Source organism: Helicoverpa armigera, chromosome 2 (genome assembly GCF_030705265.1).
Source record: "Helicoverpa armigera isolate CAAS_96S chromosome 2, ASM3070526v1, whole genome shotgun sequence".
NCBI lineage: Eukaryota > Metazoa > Arthropoda > Insecta > Lepidoptera > Noctuidae > Helicoverpa > Helicoverpa armigera.
Genome location: NC_087121.1, coordinates 11,893,259 through 11,907,240, shown reverse-complemented (window position 1 = coordinate 11,907,240; position 13,982 = coordinate 11,893,259). Strand labels below are relative to the sequence as shown.

Here is a 13,982-nt window from a genome sequence, read left to right as displayed (position 1 = left end):
CGCGTGCATTATTTAATGTTTACCCAAACTGGACCAGATAATGGAGCAAAAAAAACTCCATCATCGGTAATTAGGTACTTATTGACAGAAAAGACGTGTCCTGTAACTTGAATGTACAAACAAGAGTATGGCTCTAGTTGACAGTGAGCTACTTAAAGCGGTCCACATTAATTGATGCGATCACCAATGAGATGAAGTGGTATTAGAAAGAACCTTGATTAATTAACACATGAAACAAAAAATACTGATGATTTAGTTTAATGAATGCTTCGAAGTACTCTCGTTTATGACCGAAGACCACTTTTTCAAAAGTATGCGTGTGGTAACAGAATAAGAATGGTCTGCATTGATGTTGAATGTTACTGCTATGTATTTAATTAAAGATTTTAATTTAAGATTGTTGTCCATGAATCTTATTAATTAGTCTGGATTTAAAAAAATAATTTCCATTGGGAGTGAAAGAAAAAGTGCAAAGCTGCTAATCAGGCTGGCTAGGTGTTGCATATATGGGTGTGCGTTGATTAAGGAGGCCGTGGAGACTACGATTAGGGACTCTTTAGGTGGCATCGTGTGGCGCTAATTAATATTGATACTGCGTCCTACTTCTTAGCCTTATTCTCAGGCGAGGAGTACTAGCTAAGTAACTTAAACTAGTTCGTTTAGTCCTCAAAAAACATCGTACACTGGCAATGGTACATCGTTCAATATTGTTAGTTGTTTTTTGTGCTAGTAATGTTATAATTATAATCCTAGTACCCATATGGATACTCAAAGGTTGTTTATTATTTATTGATACGTTCATTCATCTGAATATACAAGGAGTTTCCAGGAAACCGATTTTAAATAAGCCTGATTTAATATATGTAATTTTAAGGCATTTCACCCGCGAGTCATGATTGTTTCTACAACTTTATTCAAGTGTGAGTAAAACAATTCATTTAGTAAGTGTATGATGTTTTGGAATGGCCTATCGAATAGACTGATTTATAGATAAGGAAGTGGATCTATAGAACTAGCTATTCAAAATAGAAAATAGTCACGTTCTATACATAGATCATAGTTACGACTGGGCACATACGAAACAATATTAAAATGTCTTTTTTTTCTTGTTGTTGTTTTACATACATTTATAAATGTCGTTGTTTGTAGAAATATATCTTGTTTTAACAATATATTTGCTTATGGTATACGTACTATCGAAGAGATAAATACAACATTTTTTTTAAGTATTTATAATCTTATTTCTTATCAGTATTTGTTTCTCGTAAATTATTATGTCATTGCACTTAATGATATCACACAATTAGTAGGTATATTTTTAAAGATATGAAATAATACTATTATGTAATAGTCTAAGATAATGTATGATACGTATAATATCGAGAAGAAATGTGTCTCTGATAACCATAAAATCCCGTAAGAATATATCAGCTATAGAGTATAGGGATTAAAAAATTTGAGAAATCCAGCCCGAAACTGTAAATATTTTCTAATGAAAGAAATATAAAAATTTTAGTTTTTCCTATAATTACTTTCTTTGCGAAGAGGCCAACAAATTGAATCTTTTATTTGTGCTAAACTTCTACTTGCAGCTGCTGATGCAAAAAAGATTAAATATTTACTTTAAATTAGATTACACAAACGCGAATAGCGATGTGTCGATCGCCAATTACTGTAGAAGTATTGAAGCACTAGACTTTCGAATATTCGAGAATAAGGGGACTATTTACAAACCGTACGGCTTTCCCAGTACCGTGTTCTTAAGTAGAAACAGTCGTTTTGAAAACAAGCCGCGTATGTTCCACAGAACGATGTATTGTACAAATAATATTAATGTTTACTTTCTTATGTTTCTGCGGTTATCCCTCACCTTGATAGCTAACAAACTACCTCTTCAAAATGTCGCTCGATTAGGAGAAGCAAGATGTTAACAAATTCAGCTTTAACCAATGTCTGACTTCTAAAAAACTTTTAATGGTCAGCTATAATACCTAAAAAGGTGCGCTTTCTGGTCTCACGAGTCTTCAAAATAGCTCTGTCGGTAATCTGTTTCAATTATACAATTGGCCAGCAAAGCCAGGATAAATCGATCAAGCTTTGAGACAATGTTCGCAAACCAGCGCTGACAGCTCTTGAGATATCAATGGATGAGTTCCGATGTCCGTCCGATACGATATCCAATTAACCGCTCCCCAAGTACTATGTGAAATACGTATCGCAATGAAATTGAACGTGACTTTGACTGGAATCAACCCAATTAGACTTGTTACTGACTTGTGATCAGTTTTCTTATAAGGGAAAATAAATAGATTGTTAGTTTTTGCCGTAACCGAAGCCTATTCAGCTATCAATCTAGTACCAATTCCAAAGAATAGTGCTGAGGAATTAGCAAAATGATCACATTCATAGAAAGTTGCAACATGATGCTTTAACTGTAACGAGTCCTGTTCCCATTCCGCTTACATGAAGTACCTATGGCTTTACTATTGTTATACATATTCAGCTAAATAGGTGTTACAATACGAGGTATTCATACGATTCCTCAACATTTATTATTGAGCTGATTGATAATTCTTGTAACAGTTTGCGTGAACTGAATTTTATTGCTACAAAACAATAGCTGTTATTGTTTTAAAAATAGTTTCGTTAATTTTATGTGAATTGAGGTCTAGAAGGAAGGTCATAGTGTTCTATTGAACTCATTTACACTTCGTGCCATTTAATTAGTCGCCGTTTCGAGAACGCAAGCAAGGCAAGTAGCGCATTAAAGTTATTTTCAGTCGCGATAAAATGCATGAAAAACATTTCTGTCGCCTGATAAAAGTCGCTAATGCGGCGCTTGTATGGCCTATGGTCAACATGGTAGTATTTTTAGCGGTAATAAATCTTGCGTTTAATCGTACCGCGGCGCAGAGCCTAATGCGGCGAGTTGCAGCCTTCAGTAATAAGTATTGCAGTAATGCAGTACAAGTGGCAGCTTATTGACAGCTACCTCGTCATTAGTCCTATTAAAACGTCTATAGTTAAAATATCTTTAACTTTCAGATGTCCGTCACAATGATTGATTATTATTGATTACCATCCGACTTCTGGCTTCTATTAATCGATGTTTCTATTTTAGACTCAGTAAAATTATAAGCCGATATATTCACGTTAAAAACGGTGTATTCATGGGCACTAATTAAATCGGAGCGAGCATAATAATATCGGCGTACCAACAATTTTGCGAGAGAAAACAATACCGTGAGGTAGTGTTCCCGTGCGAGTGAGGGTGGATGCAAATTGCAGCGGCCGCAATTGTTTTCGGATTCGGTTTTCATACAGAAAACCTTACACCGGTGTAATTGCCAAACAAAACAATCCCATTTTACAGTACCAGTAATCGTAACGGCTAATTATAAATCCTTCAGCGATCTATATTACACATTTCTCGGTAGTTGTCGAAGGTGCACTAGAACAATCAGAAGAATGGTAATTAAGTTTGATTTAACGGTTATTGTTTTGCAGTGTTAGTAAGTGGAATTTACAAAAAAAAAACCGTTGGTAAAGGTTTCGGATTAGCTTTGGCGTCGTGCTTGAGGATTTAGACCTGCCTATTGATCGGGGACGCATTGCGAATCGATTATGTTGGACATTTTTTTCGTGAGATATGAAGAAAAGCAATTTTTATCTACTCGGTGCAGTATCGGCACAATTTATAGAGAAAATCCGATCGTAAAATACATGTTAAACGGCCCTCGCTCCGCATAGTGCTGCGTGCGACCCTACGAGACAGACTGATTTTCGACGAAATCCGAGGCTAAAGTTAAAATTTCGATATTGCAATTCCCACTCCCCCAGCTTTTAAACAAAATCGCTCCTTACAGTGCAGAATCGAATTTCCGTGTAAATATATTAAACCACAAAAGAACGTATGATTCGCCGAAACGTTTTCCATACCGCGATCAGCCAATAGAGCGGATTTAACAATTGAAGGAGCAGCGAAAGAGTCCGATGATTGTATAAAATATAACGTTGTTACATTGACTGCCAGTAACAGGCGGCTTCCTTCTCGCGAAGTGAGCAGCTATAGAGCTTCAAACGACGTGGACTTTGCACAGTTTTAAAATAGAACGAAAATTGCGAACCAGGTGAAGGATACAATCTTTTACTAGAGGACTTTTTAACATTCTCTGAATATTAAAAGAGACATTTTGAAACAAATCCTCTACAAAAACTTTAGAAGAATGTAATCGATAAGGAACTCGATAGATTATGCGTACTATGTAGGCTGCAGAGGCGTGCCAGAAATTTGTAAAGATCGAAATGTTCAGGTACAAAAGCGAATACCATGAATATTATTATGACACAACAGTAGGTTATCGCATTTCTCTGCTAGTTATCAATAGTCTGACGAGGAAAACGAAAGAAAAATTATGTCAGACGGTTTATATCTGTTTGGTTTAACCACCTACGTGCTTACATTCTGGCAAGAATAAAAATCTTTTCATAATACATCAGTTTTTCCTCGATGAACTTTTTTCGACTGTTGAGCAAACATTATAAAAGCATTTCGTAGTTCAGAGCTTCAAAATGATAAATAACTAATTTCTAATGTGTATTTGATTTGTTATCTATATTTATGATATTTATCTATTTAGCGCGTAGCTAAGCGTCGATTCCTTCACTAATCTTGTCGATTAACTATTTCAACAACATAATGTTTCGATTATATCGATACTTTTCCGAGAAATTATTACTTAAGACCTTTTAATTCTTATCTTGGAATAATAAAATTCTAACGAAAAGGCATTACTTTATTGCCTTACTTTTTATCTAGGGTATCTGTATTTTAATGGGCTTACGACAAGGCCTAAATAAGTAATACTGGGTGATTTCTAAGACAGCAGCCTGCTTACCTAACGTCAGATGTAAAGTTGCAGTTTTATTTATTTATTTTTCCTTATCATTCAGGATCGTCTTGATTAGAAACGTTACTAGGGGCACCTAAAAAAACTCTGCTTCCCCACATTATAAACCCATGTTTCCAATTAACTGTAACAATATCTAGTACTTATAGGGGTCGATCGCGAAGTTTCTGCCCTAAGTCTGTGTCTACATTGCCCAATGAAAAATAAGGGGATTACAGCGAAATTATAAAAATGTTTACTACAAAATAATTGAATTTTGTAGCCTGGTCATTAAACCTCACCCAAAAATAATTGCTTGGAAGTCTGAAAAGCTCCGGATGATTGAAAAGTTGATCAAGGGGTGCCAAATTGCCCTCCTACGCACTTATTTCTTAGGCTTTATTTTCATAAGCCGCTTTTGTTAGCTTCAACGAAATTCAGAACTTCGACAGAACTAGTTATACTTTCCGAGTCGTTCAGTTTAAGGTGTGAGAAATTCTCCACAAATCAAAAACATCGACAAGGCGCGGAGGGTCATAAAACAAAGGCTCATCCGTGGAAAAGCTTTCAACCTTGACCAGTGTGTCAATTGGCCGGCCGACAAGGTTAAGATCAATTAAAGATCCCAATCTATATGGGGTACTGAGTTTAATTCCCAGTGCCTATACAAAAAGTGTTAATTTGAATGTTTATATTCTTACCTTCTTGGTACGCATTTACTACTTATCAGAAGATCGTTAATGTATTTTCCGAGTAGTCTGACATTCAAAAAATCCTCTCCATATTGGTAGTTAAGTTCGCGAAAGATAAATCATCGTCTGCATCGAAATTGTTTATGCAAACGTCCTTGTCAGACTGCATTGTTTCCCGTATGCTAATGACTTTCCCCCTACTTGGGCGTGCCCATAACTGAATGGTTAATGTTATATTATGTATTTACATAAACGTATGTGTGATGCGTTTTGACTCGTATGTACTCCGGGACGGGGTAGCACCTTATTAGGCTAATGGATGGGGTTATGTCACCATGCCGAGTCAATAAATGGAACGGTTTATTCTGAAATATAGGACGTTATTTACCGAGGGTTTTATTTAATTGTTTTATTAAAATACGTGAGACAGAAAGCGTACATTGTTGTTGAACAGCAAATATTAGGTTAGCTTGAAATTTGCAGGTACCGCATTGTGCGTCTATTCAATTCTTCGTTCGGCTACTAACTAAAAGTAGTTTGTTTTAGTTTTTATAATTACCTTTTAAATTCAAGTGTAACTTTGCTATTCTATGATAATTAATTTAAACTTCATTGTATGTTTAAAAAACTTTTTTACAATTCTTAATTAACTCTGCATAATTAGAAAAAACATACATCTACTGTATATGTATGAACACAGTAGCAACTAATATGTTGCTGGACCGACAGTGTACGGAGGACCGCAGTCTATTTATAGATTTCTTATGAACTTGAGAACTTCAATTGGTCGCTTTCTATCGCAGGTGGAAAGTGTACTACGAATGTCTCGTCTCGTATGTGCGTGCAATAACAAATAAGTATTTACTCTCACAGAGAATTGTCTATGATGTGTGTTGTACTTAAAATTAAAATGAAGTGTTCTTTTGCTTTTAAAATATCCAATATTCAGATCTTTGTTTAAAATTTTACCCGCTTTAATTAAAATAATAGTACCTTTCAACCATATTTTTAACACACGTTGTAACATTAATACGAGCGGCCAGCACACAACTGAAAAAGGAATCATTTATTATGAATTTAAAATCGGTTTCCGATTCTGAAAACCGAACGAGTACAAAACCACAAAGGCTGAATACACTGTAATATCAAATTCGTGAAGTCAATTTACATGTAGGTAAACATAAAATATTAATTTCTTCATATTTTTGTTATACGTAGAATAATTATTACCAGTATAATATCAAAGTATAACTAAATGTTTATGAAGTTTGTTGGAGCGAATGTTTCGAACTCAAATTATGCACGCTATATAGTTTTCATTGAAGTTTGGCACACTGATTTTCTGCTTAACCAAATACTCATTTATGTAGATAGGAAAACAAAATATATATTTTTGTAGGAAACTAGTGAAACCGGTAGGAAAATCGTACTAACATTGTAAATTCAGAGCGAGGGTTTTTGTTTGAGCGGATTTTCATGAAACTTAATACGTAGAGTACCGGATATAAATTTATCCATACACCCGAATAATTAATTTTGTAAGCATTTTTTTTAATCTCTTCACTGAAGCCGTAGATGGAAGCTAGTCTAGTGTATTTACATGTATGTATGCATCAGGACACATGTACTAAAGCGGCTCGTGTCACTTCTTCGTCGATAGGTTAACAAAGTGTCCGATGATGGTTCGATCATCGATGGCATATTGATCGGTACACGGCCGTCCCTTGCATTCGAAAATAGTGACGCGCACTTTCATCGTAATCGGTATTCATTATTGTGGTATAGTTCTAAGTGTCAAGGGTATTTAGCGCAATTAATTTCCCGTCAACAGGGTTTATTTACGTCATTTAAGCTGAATATGGTTTTAACTATCGGGTGACGCATTCGCACGTAGGCCATGCCTATTAAATAACGGTCTGACTAAAGACAACCCGTATTGTGTTGTAGTTTCAATGGATTTTGATATGTAGACTCATCAACGCCATTTACAAACACCATTGTTTAATCATGCGATCCTATTCCATAAAGTTCACTTATAAGGCTTCAGCCACGAACCCTAAATCATTATCGGCAACAAATAAACACGCGCACGCGCAAATTAAATTATCGCATGCATGCAAATTATGTATTGTTCTGTAAAAAATGTTCTGTCCGGCTCGTTATGGCGAAACACTTGATTTGAGACACGATAACAGATTTGTTAGGCGGATTTTATAGACTTGTTTTATGGAGTTCGAAATATCACACCAAGTTACAATCAGTATAGTTTTTTAAAATACCTTTTTATACAGAAATAGCATCACGGCTGGACTGTATGAGGTAACGTAGATACTTCGTGGAACGTGCGGCCCTAGCTGTTGATATTCATAGAGTAAAAGATTTTGCGAACCGATTACCATCAGCGCCGACTATAAACTGATACTGGAAGATCGCCAAACTTCATCGCCTTAAACGAGCCACGTGACTGAAGTTCCATAATAAGGAGTGGGATTCCCTGATTACGTCATGTGGCTACTAGAAGATGTATTATCTCGTCAGGTCGATAAACCTTTTGAAGGAAACCATCCTGAAAATGCTCTTACCTGACATTGAAGTACCCTCAATGTCACGGCCGGTAGATCTGCACGTAAAGATACGCTGCAGCACTGGTTCTTAGAAGTAGGTCATTATGTAGATAATAACTTAATAGGTTCTCCTTATAGTTATTTGGTCGGTGGTCACCCACGTAATACACGTACTTGTATATAAGTTTACATGTACATCAATATTTTGTTATTTCCATAATGGATTACGTCTTCCGGAGATGTGTCAATAAACCCTAGTTTCATAACTTGGTCCTGAAATAGCCATGTATCTGTGTTGTGTTCTTATGTGACTCCGATAAAGAGTTTCCAGATTTAGCTAGAAGATGAAAGTAATCAAATAAAAAGTAAATAATTTTACTTCTGTCGGTTTGGCGAAGTTAAGTATCTTGTCCATACACTCTTTAATATCGGGAAACAAGACATTTGCTTAGTGGGATCAAAGGACCAGCTTGTCAATAACTATAATCACATTGTTCTCGGTGCTAATGCTAATATCATTTATTATAATGGCACTCAGTCCTTTACTACCAAGTACATTAAGGACGGTAAAATTATTAACATTTGCGGTTTCGTCCTTCTAGAAATGAACGCGGTAGGCCATTCCCTGTTTTCACGAAATAAATAAATGACGTAAATAGCCGCATCATTCGCGTACTTATTAATAGAATTTCCGAGCATATTATTCATTAGCTAGCATCCATTGATATGACGTTGCGTGCTCGCGATAACATGTAATTAGAAGAATAGAGCATCGCGTGTAATCCGCTCAAGTAGGTCTTACGCAAGCGTAACCTGCCGGTACGTTTTAGAACGCAAATTGTACAGATTTATCCATTAAACCCAATCTTGTTGTCAATATTTTAGTGTATTTTCCATAATATTGGCTGTCAAAACAAAACCTTTCACTTGAGAGCCTTGAGTTGGAATTATGATTATTAATTATAGATAGGGCCCGGATAATGTTGGATCAAATTCATGCAAAGTGTATTACGCGTTGTATTGAGTTTGACAGGTTGCAATCATGTACCGTTTTCGCATATTTACGAGATTGCTGTTCATTTTGGCGCACCGTCTTTTGCATGGAGATATTGATTTTCTAATAGCATACCCCAAAGCCCTTTAATTATTTCGATTCAAGTCTTTCACTTTCTATATAATTCTGTTTATTGATCCATAAAATGCTTGGAAAGACGACAATAGAAAAAAAATATATCTTATAATACAATACTTACAATGTAGAGTTGTAGAGTAATTGTTCAGCTCAAAAGACCTTGCGAATACAATTATGCGGGTGCTCAGAGCCATCTCTCTTAGTTCTAAATACACAGAACTTTATCCATCAGTGTATGTACATTATATACCACGAAATTCTATTTCTGTAACGGTCTGCTCATACAGGTCGGTCCAAAGCGAATTTTAGTGAAGTGTTTAATTTAGACTTCTAGAAATAGAGAAACTGTCCAAATACCGCTTGTAATTATTCAAATGTTTAATTAAAATATAGTTACCTAGTTTAGATAAAACAAATACATATCTACATAGTAAAATATTTGTTCATAATATCATGTGTTTTCAGTATCCATATCTAAATACTGACAACTTGCATAACCTATTTTGGTAAGGGGTCACATTGTCAAGTGGTTATAGGTAAATAATTGAATAGTTATCGGTCATTAATTTTCCTGTTCCATCAGTATATTTGCCAGTTATCAAGACTTCGGTAAATAAGGACAGAATGGAAGAATATTGGTCTTCCTCTTTAAATACAAAACGTTAGCAGGCTAAGCAATATCAAAATAATTAAGCAATTAAGTTGTTATAATGATATTAACAAAAACTATAATAACCACTATTTAAATAGGAATAATAATTCATTTAAATATTTTTATTGCACTTTTTGCGAATTTGATCTCATCAGGTTACTTGGAATGATAGCCGGACTGGAATGTCTTGTTTGGTTTCGTTTTGACCGAGCCACTGACGGAATCGTGGCTTACCCTTCACACTAATTTCTGATTTAATGCCATGTAATAAGGTTTATATTTGCTTAGCTTAGACACAGTAAATATGAATATGGAAAGAAATATAAAAGCTAGGGTAGTAGGATTGAGTGTGAAGCTTTTTAACGTTCCCATTCCGATGTTGCAATGTTATGTACTGTCTCGGAATGGCGGGCAATTACGGAGGAGAATCATATTTTTCTTCAACTGTAAATGGGGATAATAAATTGCGTACATGGCTCTTTGTGTTACAACCAGTGGGAGCTAAGCTCGGTTGTTTTTGTTGTAGCTTTAAGTGCTTAGTGCTCTGCTGTGAATATTAGCTTTACGTACGGAATTCATACCTTGTTAACTACTTTTATTGCAGAAGGTGTGATAATTATTTTACAGACAATTTTTTGACGCGGTGACGGTTTTGAATCCTACTGTTTTTGTCACCTTTGTAATTCTTAACGAGTGTTCAGTTTTTCTAACGCCGGATACGCGTTCAGTTTTAATCATCCCGTACTCACATTGTGATGCTTGTCAATATGCATTATTTATACAAATGCTGAATTAAATTCCAATTAATGTTTTCTTCGTCTTGAGCAAGTTTTTTGTCGCCAAGTAAGCACAATGCTGGCTTAGTCGACACATAACTTTGTTTTATGCTTTGCCTTAGGAATGTTTAAATAATGAATTTTCTTGTCATGTATTTAGTTAAGAATCTATATATAGCTCCTTCAAACTCAATAGAACAACGTCCATAGTTGCCAGATGGAATAATAGAGACGTCAAAGCTAATAAAGGTCTTTGACTAGGAGAGTTTCAGTGAACGGTCTCCCTGTTCCAAAATAGGTTAGGCGCGTCCATTACGCTTCCCGACCACAACCAAATTACCCGTGTGTCACCGAACCGGGGCCAGCCTTCAACGCACATCAACAGTACATTGATACCGACAGGAGTATAAGTAACGTGGTCATTTTCAAATCATACTGTAAACAGTTGAATTAGTTACGTCCGCTGCAGGTCAAAACCTCAGGCTATCGACGCAATCAGTCGTGACAATAATACTACCGATTAATAGATTGTTATCGGTGGGAGTGGTCCGATTTGCGACCAGTGCCAACGTACCGGACTAACAAATCTTGCCTAGTAATAGCCGCTTTTGTCTTTGCCTAGAGGCTCGTCTTGATGGGTGATTTGGTCTGCCGGTACTAAATTGATTACATTTTTATTTATTGTGAAGTTTTTATCTACTCTATTTGTAGATAATTATGCTCTTCGTATATTCTCTCTCCTCTCAAACTGTAATTAAACTTCTCCTTTCATAATTTATAAACTACATACTCGTGAATCTGACTGCTCCAGATCCAGTATAAGCTACAAATTGATGAAAATTATGAACTACAAAGCTGGAGTCTTCCATAAGTTTCATCGGAGCTTCAAACTAGTTCCTACTACAAATATCAGTTGCATCACTGAATAACTAAACACTTATATCGATCACCCCTACCTTAACAACTTATCGATCGTCATGAAGTTATTTCGAGACGTTAAATTGCCTTTATAATTCCTTTTATAATTTTTCCATTTCGTCATTAGGTATTTTCCTATAAAAGCTTTTGTAATTATGAAGATGCTTTGGTTCCATTTAATCACCCTGTCCCTTTCAGCATATTCAGCGTTAAGTAAGCAATATTTTCCGTATTACTACGAAAATAGGGCCGTCTAATAACATCTAACGGACCAATCAGGCTTAAATGATATGCTTATTTCCGTAAAACCTCAAGGTAAAAGTTGTATGTGAAGTAGTAAAATAAAACGTTTAATTGGGTTAGGATATTTTGTGTTTCTTAGGAATTATAGTAAAAATGTATGAGGGAAACTTCGTTCTGAATAAGATTTCAAGCTTGGCTTATATAAGCAACAACAAAACAACGATGACGCAATGTGGTGTCCTCGTGAAATTGTTGGTTCAGATTCGCTTCCCAAGGGTCTCTGCGTTTATGTAAGTTTTCGGGTCATGCGGCCTAAGAAAATATTTTCTTTTGTCACCCTTTATTATATAAAATGAGTTACGTCTAGAAATGAGAAACGAATGTCACCCGACAAGAAAGTATCTCCATTTCGTAATTTAATCTACAAATTCAATTTTGTTTTATCAACAGAATTCTTCACGCTAAAGTTTTGTCTCTCACTCTTAATCAACCTTATAGTTGTGGAACATATTTAATTACGGTGACGTAATAACGTTTGGAACTAGTCTAGACCGTAGACGAGCCTGACCGAATCAATACTCGCCCCAAAGGTCAGAATTAATATAATGCAGTATAAACTTATACACACGTGGATCAGTAGTACTAACAGTAACTCACACATACAAACAGCATTGTATTTGTTGTTTATGTTTCTCTGTTATAGATGTTACACGTGTTTTTGCGTGTGTGCGTGACGTTTGCGCCTTACGAAGGATTTGCTTTGAGCTAGCTTTTAGTCATGTCAAGTTGTTATGACGAGGGTACACTCTTGACACGGACTATAAGATGTGTTAAAGTATTCTATTATACACAGTGTGATAAATGTAGGGCTTTGCTTCACCCCTTTAGCTAAGATCAACTTTGATAGACTAAAATCTTTGAGTGTTAGCTTTTTTTTTTCTTACACTCCAATCTAATTCTATTGAGATTCGCAAGACGTGGGGGTAATCTTTTTATCAATCATCTCATCGAGTCGATTTGAATTTAATTTGTTTATTCAATACATTAGAATAAGTACTTTGAACGTCTGAACCTAGTCTGGTGAAGGTGCCTTTGTATTTGTCATCTCATTTACATAATGGCTACATTTTATTACTCTCCTTCTAAGTACTGAGTTCTAAGTTGCGAGGGTTTTACTGCCCTCGACATGTTACTTGTAATGCTTAGGACACATCTGCCTTTAATTTAATACCGGACGCGATTTTGTTCCGAGATAACAGGAAGAATCATCAAGTCACGGTGTATAAACGCAGGTGTGTAACTAACTTAAATTCATATCGTGATTCTATCTATGTAGGTGTAGGTATCATTAATAATACTATACTGAGAATCATACAAGGATCCAGTAAACAAATTAATAGATGTTTAATTTAATTATTTATGCGAATCGCGAGGATTTCGCGAAGAGAATCCTTAGTAATGGGTAGGTTGTAATCTTTTAATTGGTATTGATGTGGTTTCTCACGGTCTGTCATCAGTGTCACTGTCAGTACAAGCTATTAATTAAAAATGTAGAAAATTTTTATGGCTTGTAATTTCTTTATAGATAAGTAATGTAATCTATTCAAGTAAATAGAATATGAGAATCGATCGATATGTGTAGGTTTTTCTTACCACAAGAACCGCGAATCTATTTGTATTATAGATTCGCGTAATAACCAGGTCTTTCCCCTTTTACAATATGTTGATTATTACTTACAATTAATTCAATTCGTATAAACCGATCATAAGAATTACTATTGTTAAAATTGATAGACTTTTTTAATTCCGGTAATTCTATTTTGAAAATGAGTCTGAGGATGTAGTGCCCTATTCAATGTTTCGTTTCTTTTGTCCCCAGAGTGGAGAAGGCTGCACCATCACCCTTGCCCCCCTCAGGCGGCGATGCTCACTCCAACCTGATGGAAGCCATTCGCCAAGCGGGCGGGGCTGGTCGCGCCAAGCTTCGCTCCGCTGCCGAGTCCACACCAGCTAAGGTAAGATACACATATTGTTCACGACTATAAGGCGACAGGAGGACACAGCGCGGGAGATTGGAATTTAATTAAAGTAAAGCTCAGCTTCCATTAAAACTTTA

General features: G+C 35.7%; 1 protein-coding gene across 2 annotated transcripts in view; it reads left to right on the top strand.

Annotated features, from left to right (window-relative positions):
• The window catches only part of LOC110378174 (WASH complex subunit 1), a 41,337-nt gene that overhangs the window by 7,941 nt on the left and 19,414 nt on the right, over positions 1 to 13,982 (top strand). For both annotated transcript variants that reach the window (XM_021337332.3, XM_021337322.3), the window contains exon 5: positions 13,746 to 13,881. In XM_021337332.3, coding sequence (XP_021193007.3) covers positions 13,746 to 13,881 — 136 coding nt within the window. The remainder of the gene's footprint in view (positions 1 to 13,745; positions 13,882 to 13,982) is intronic.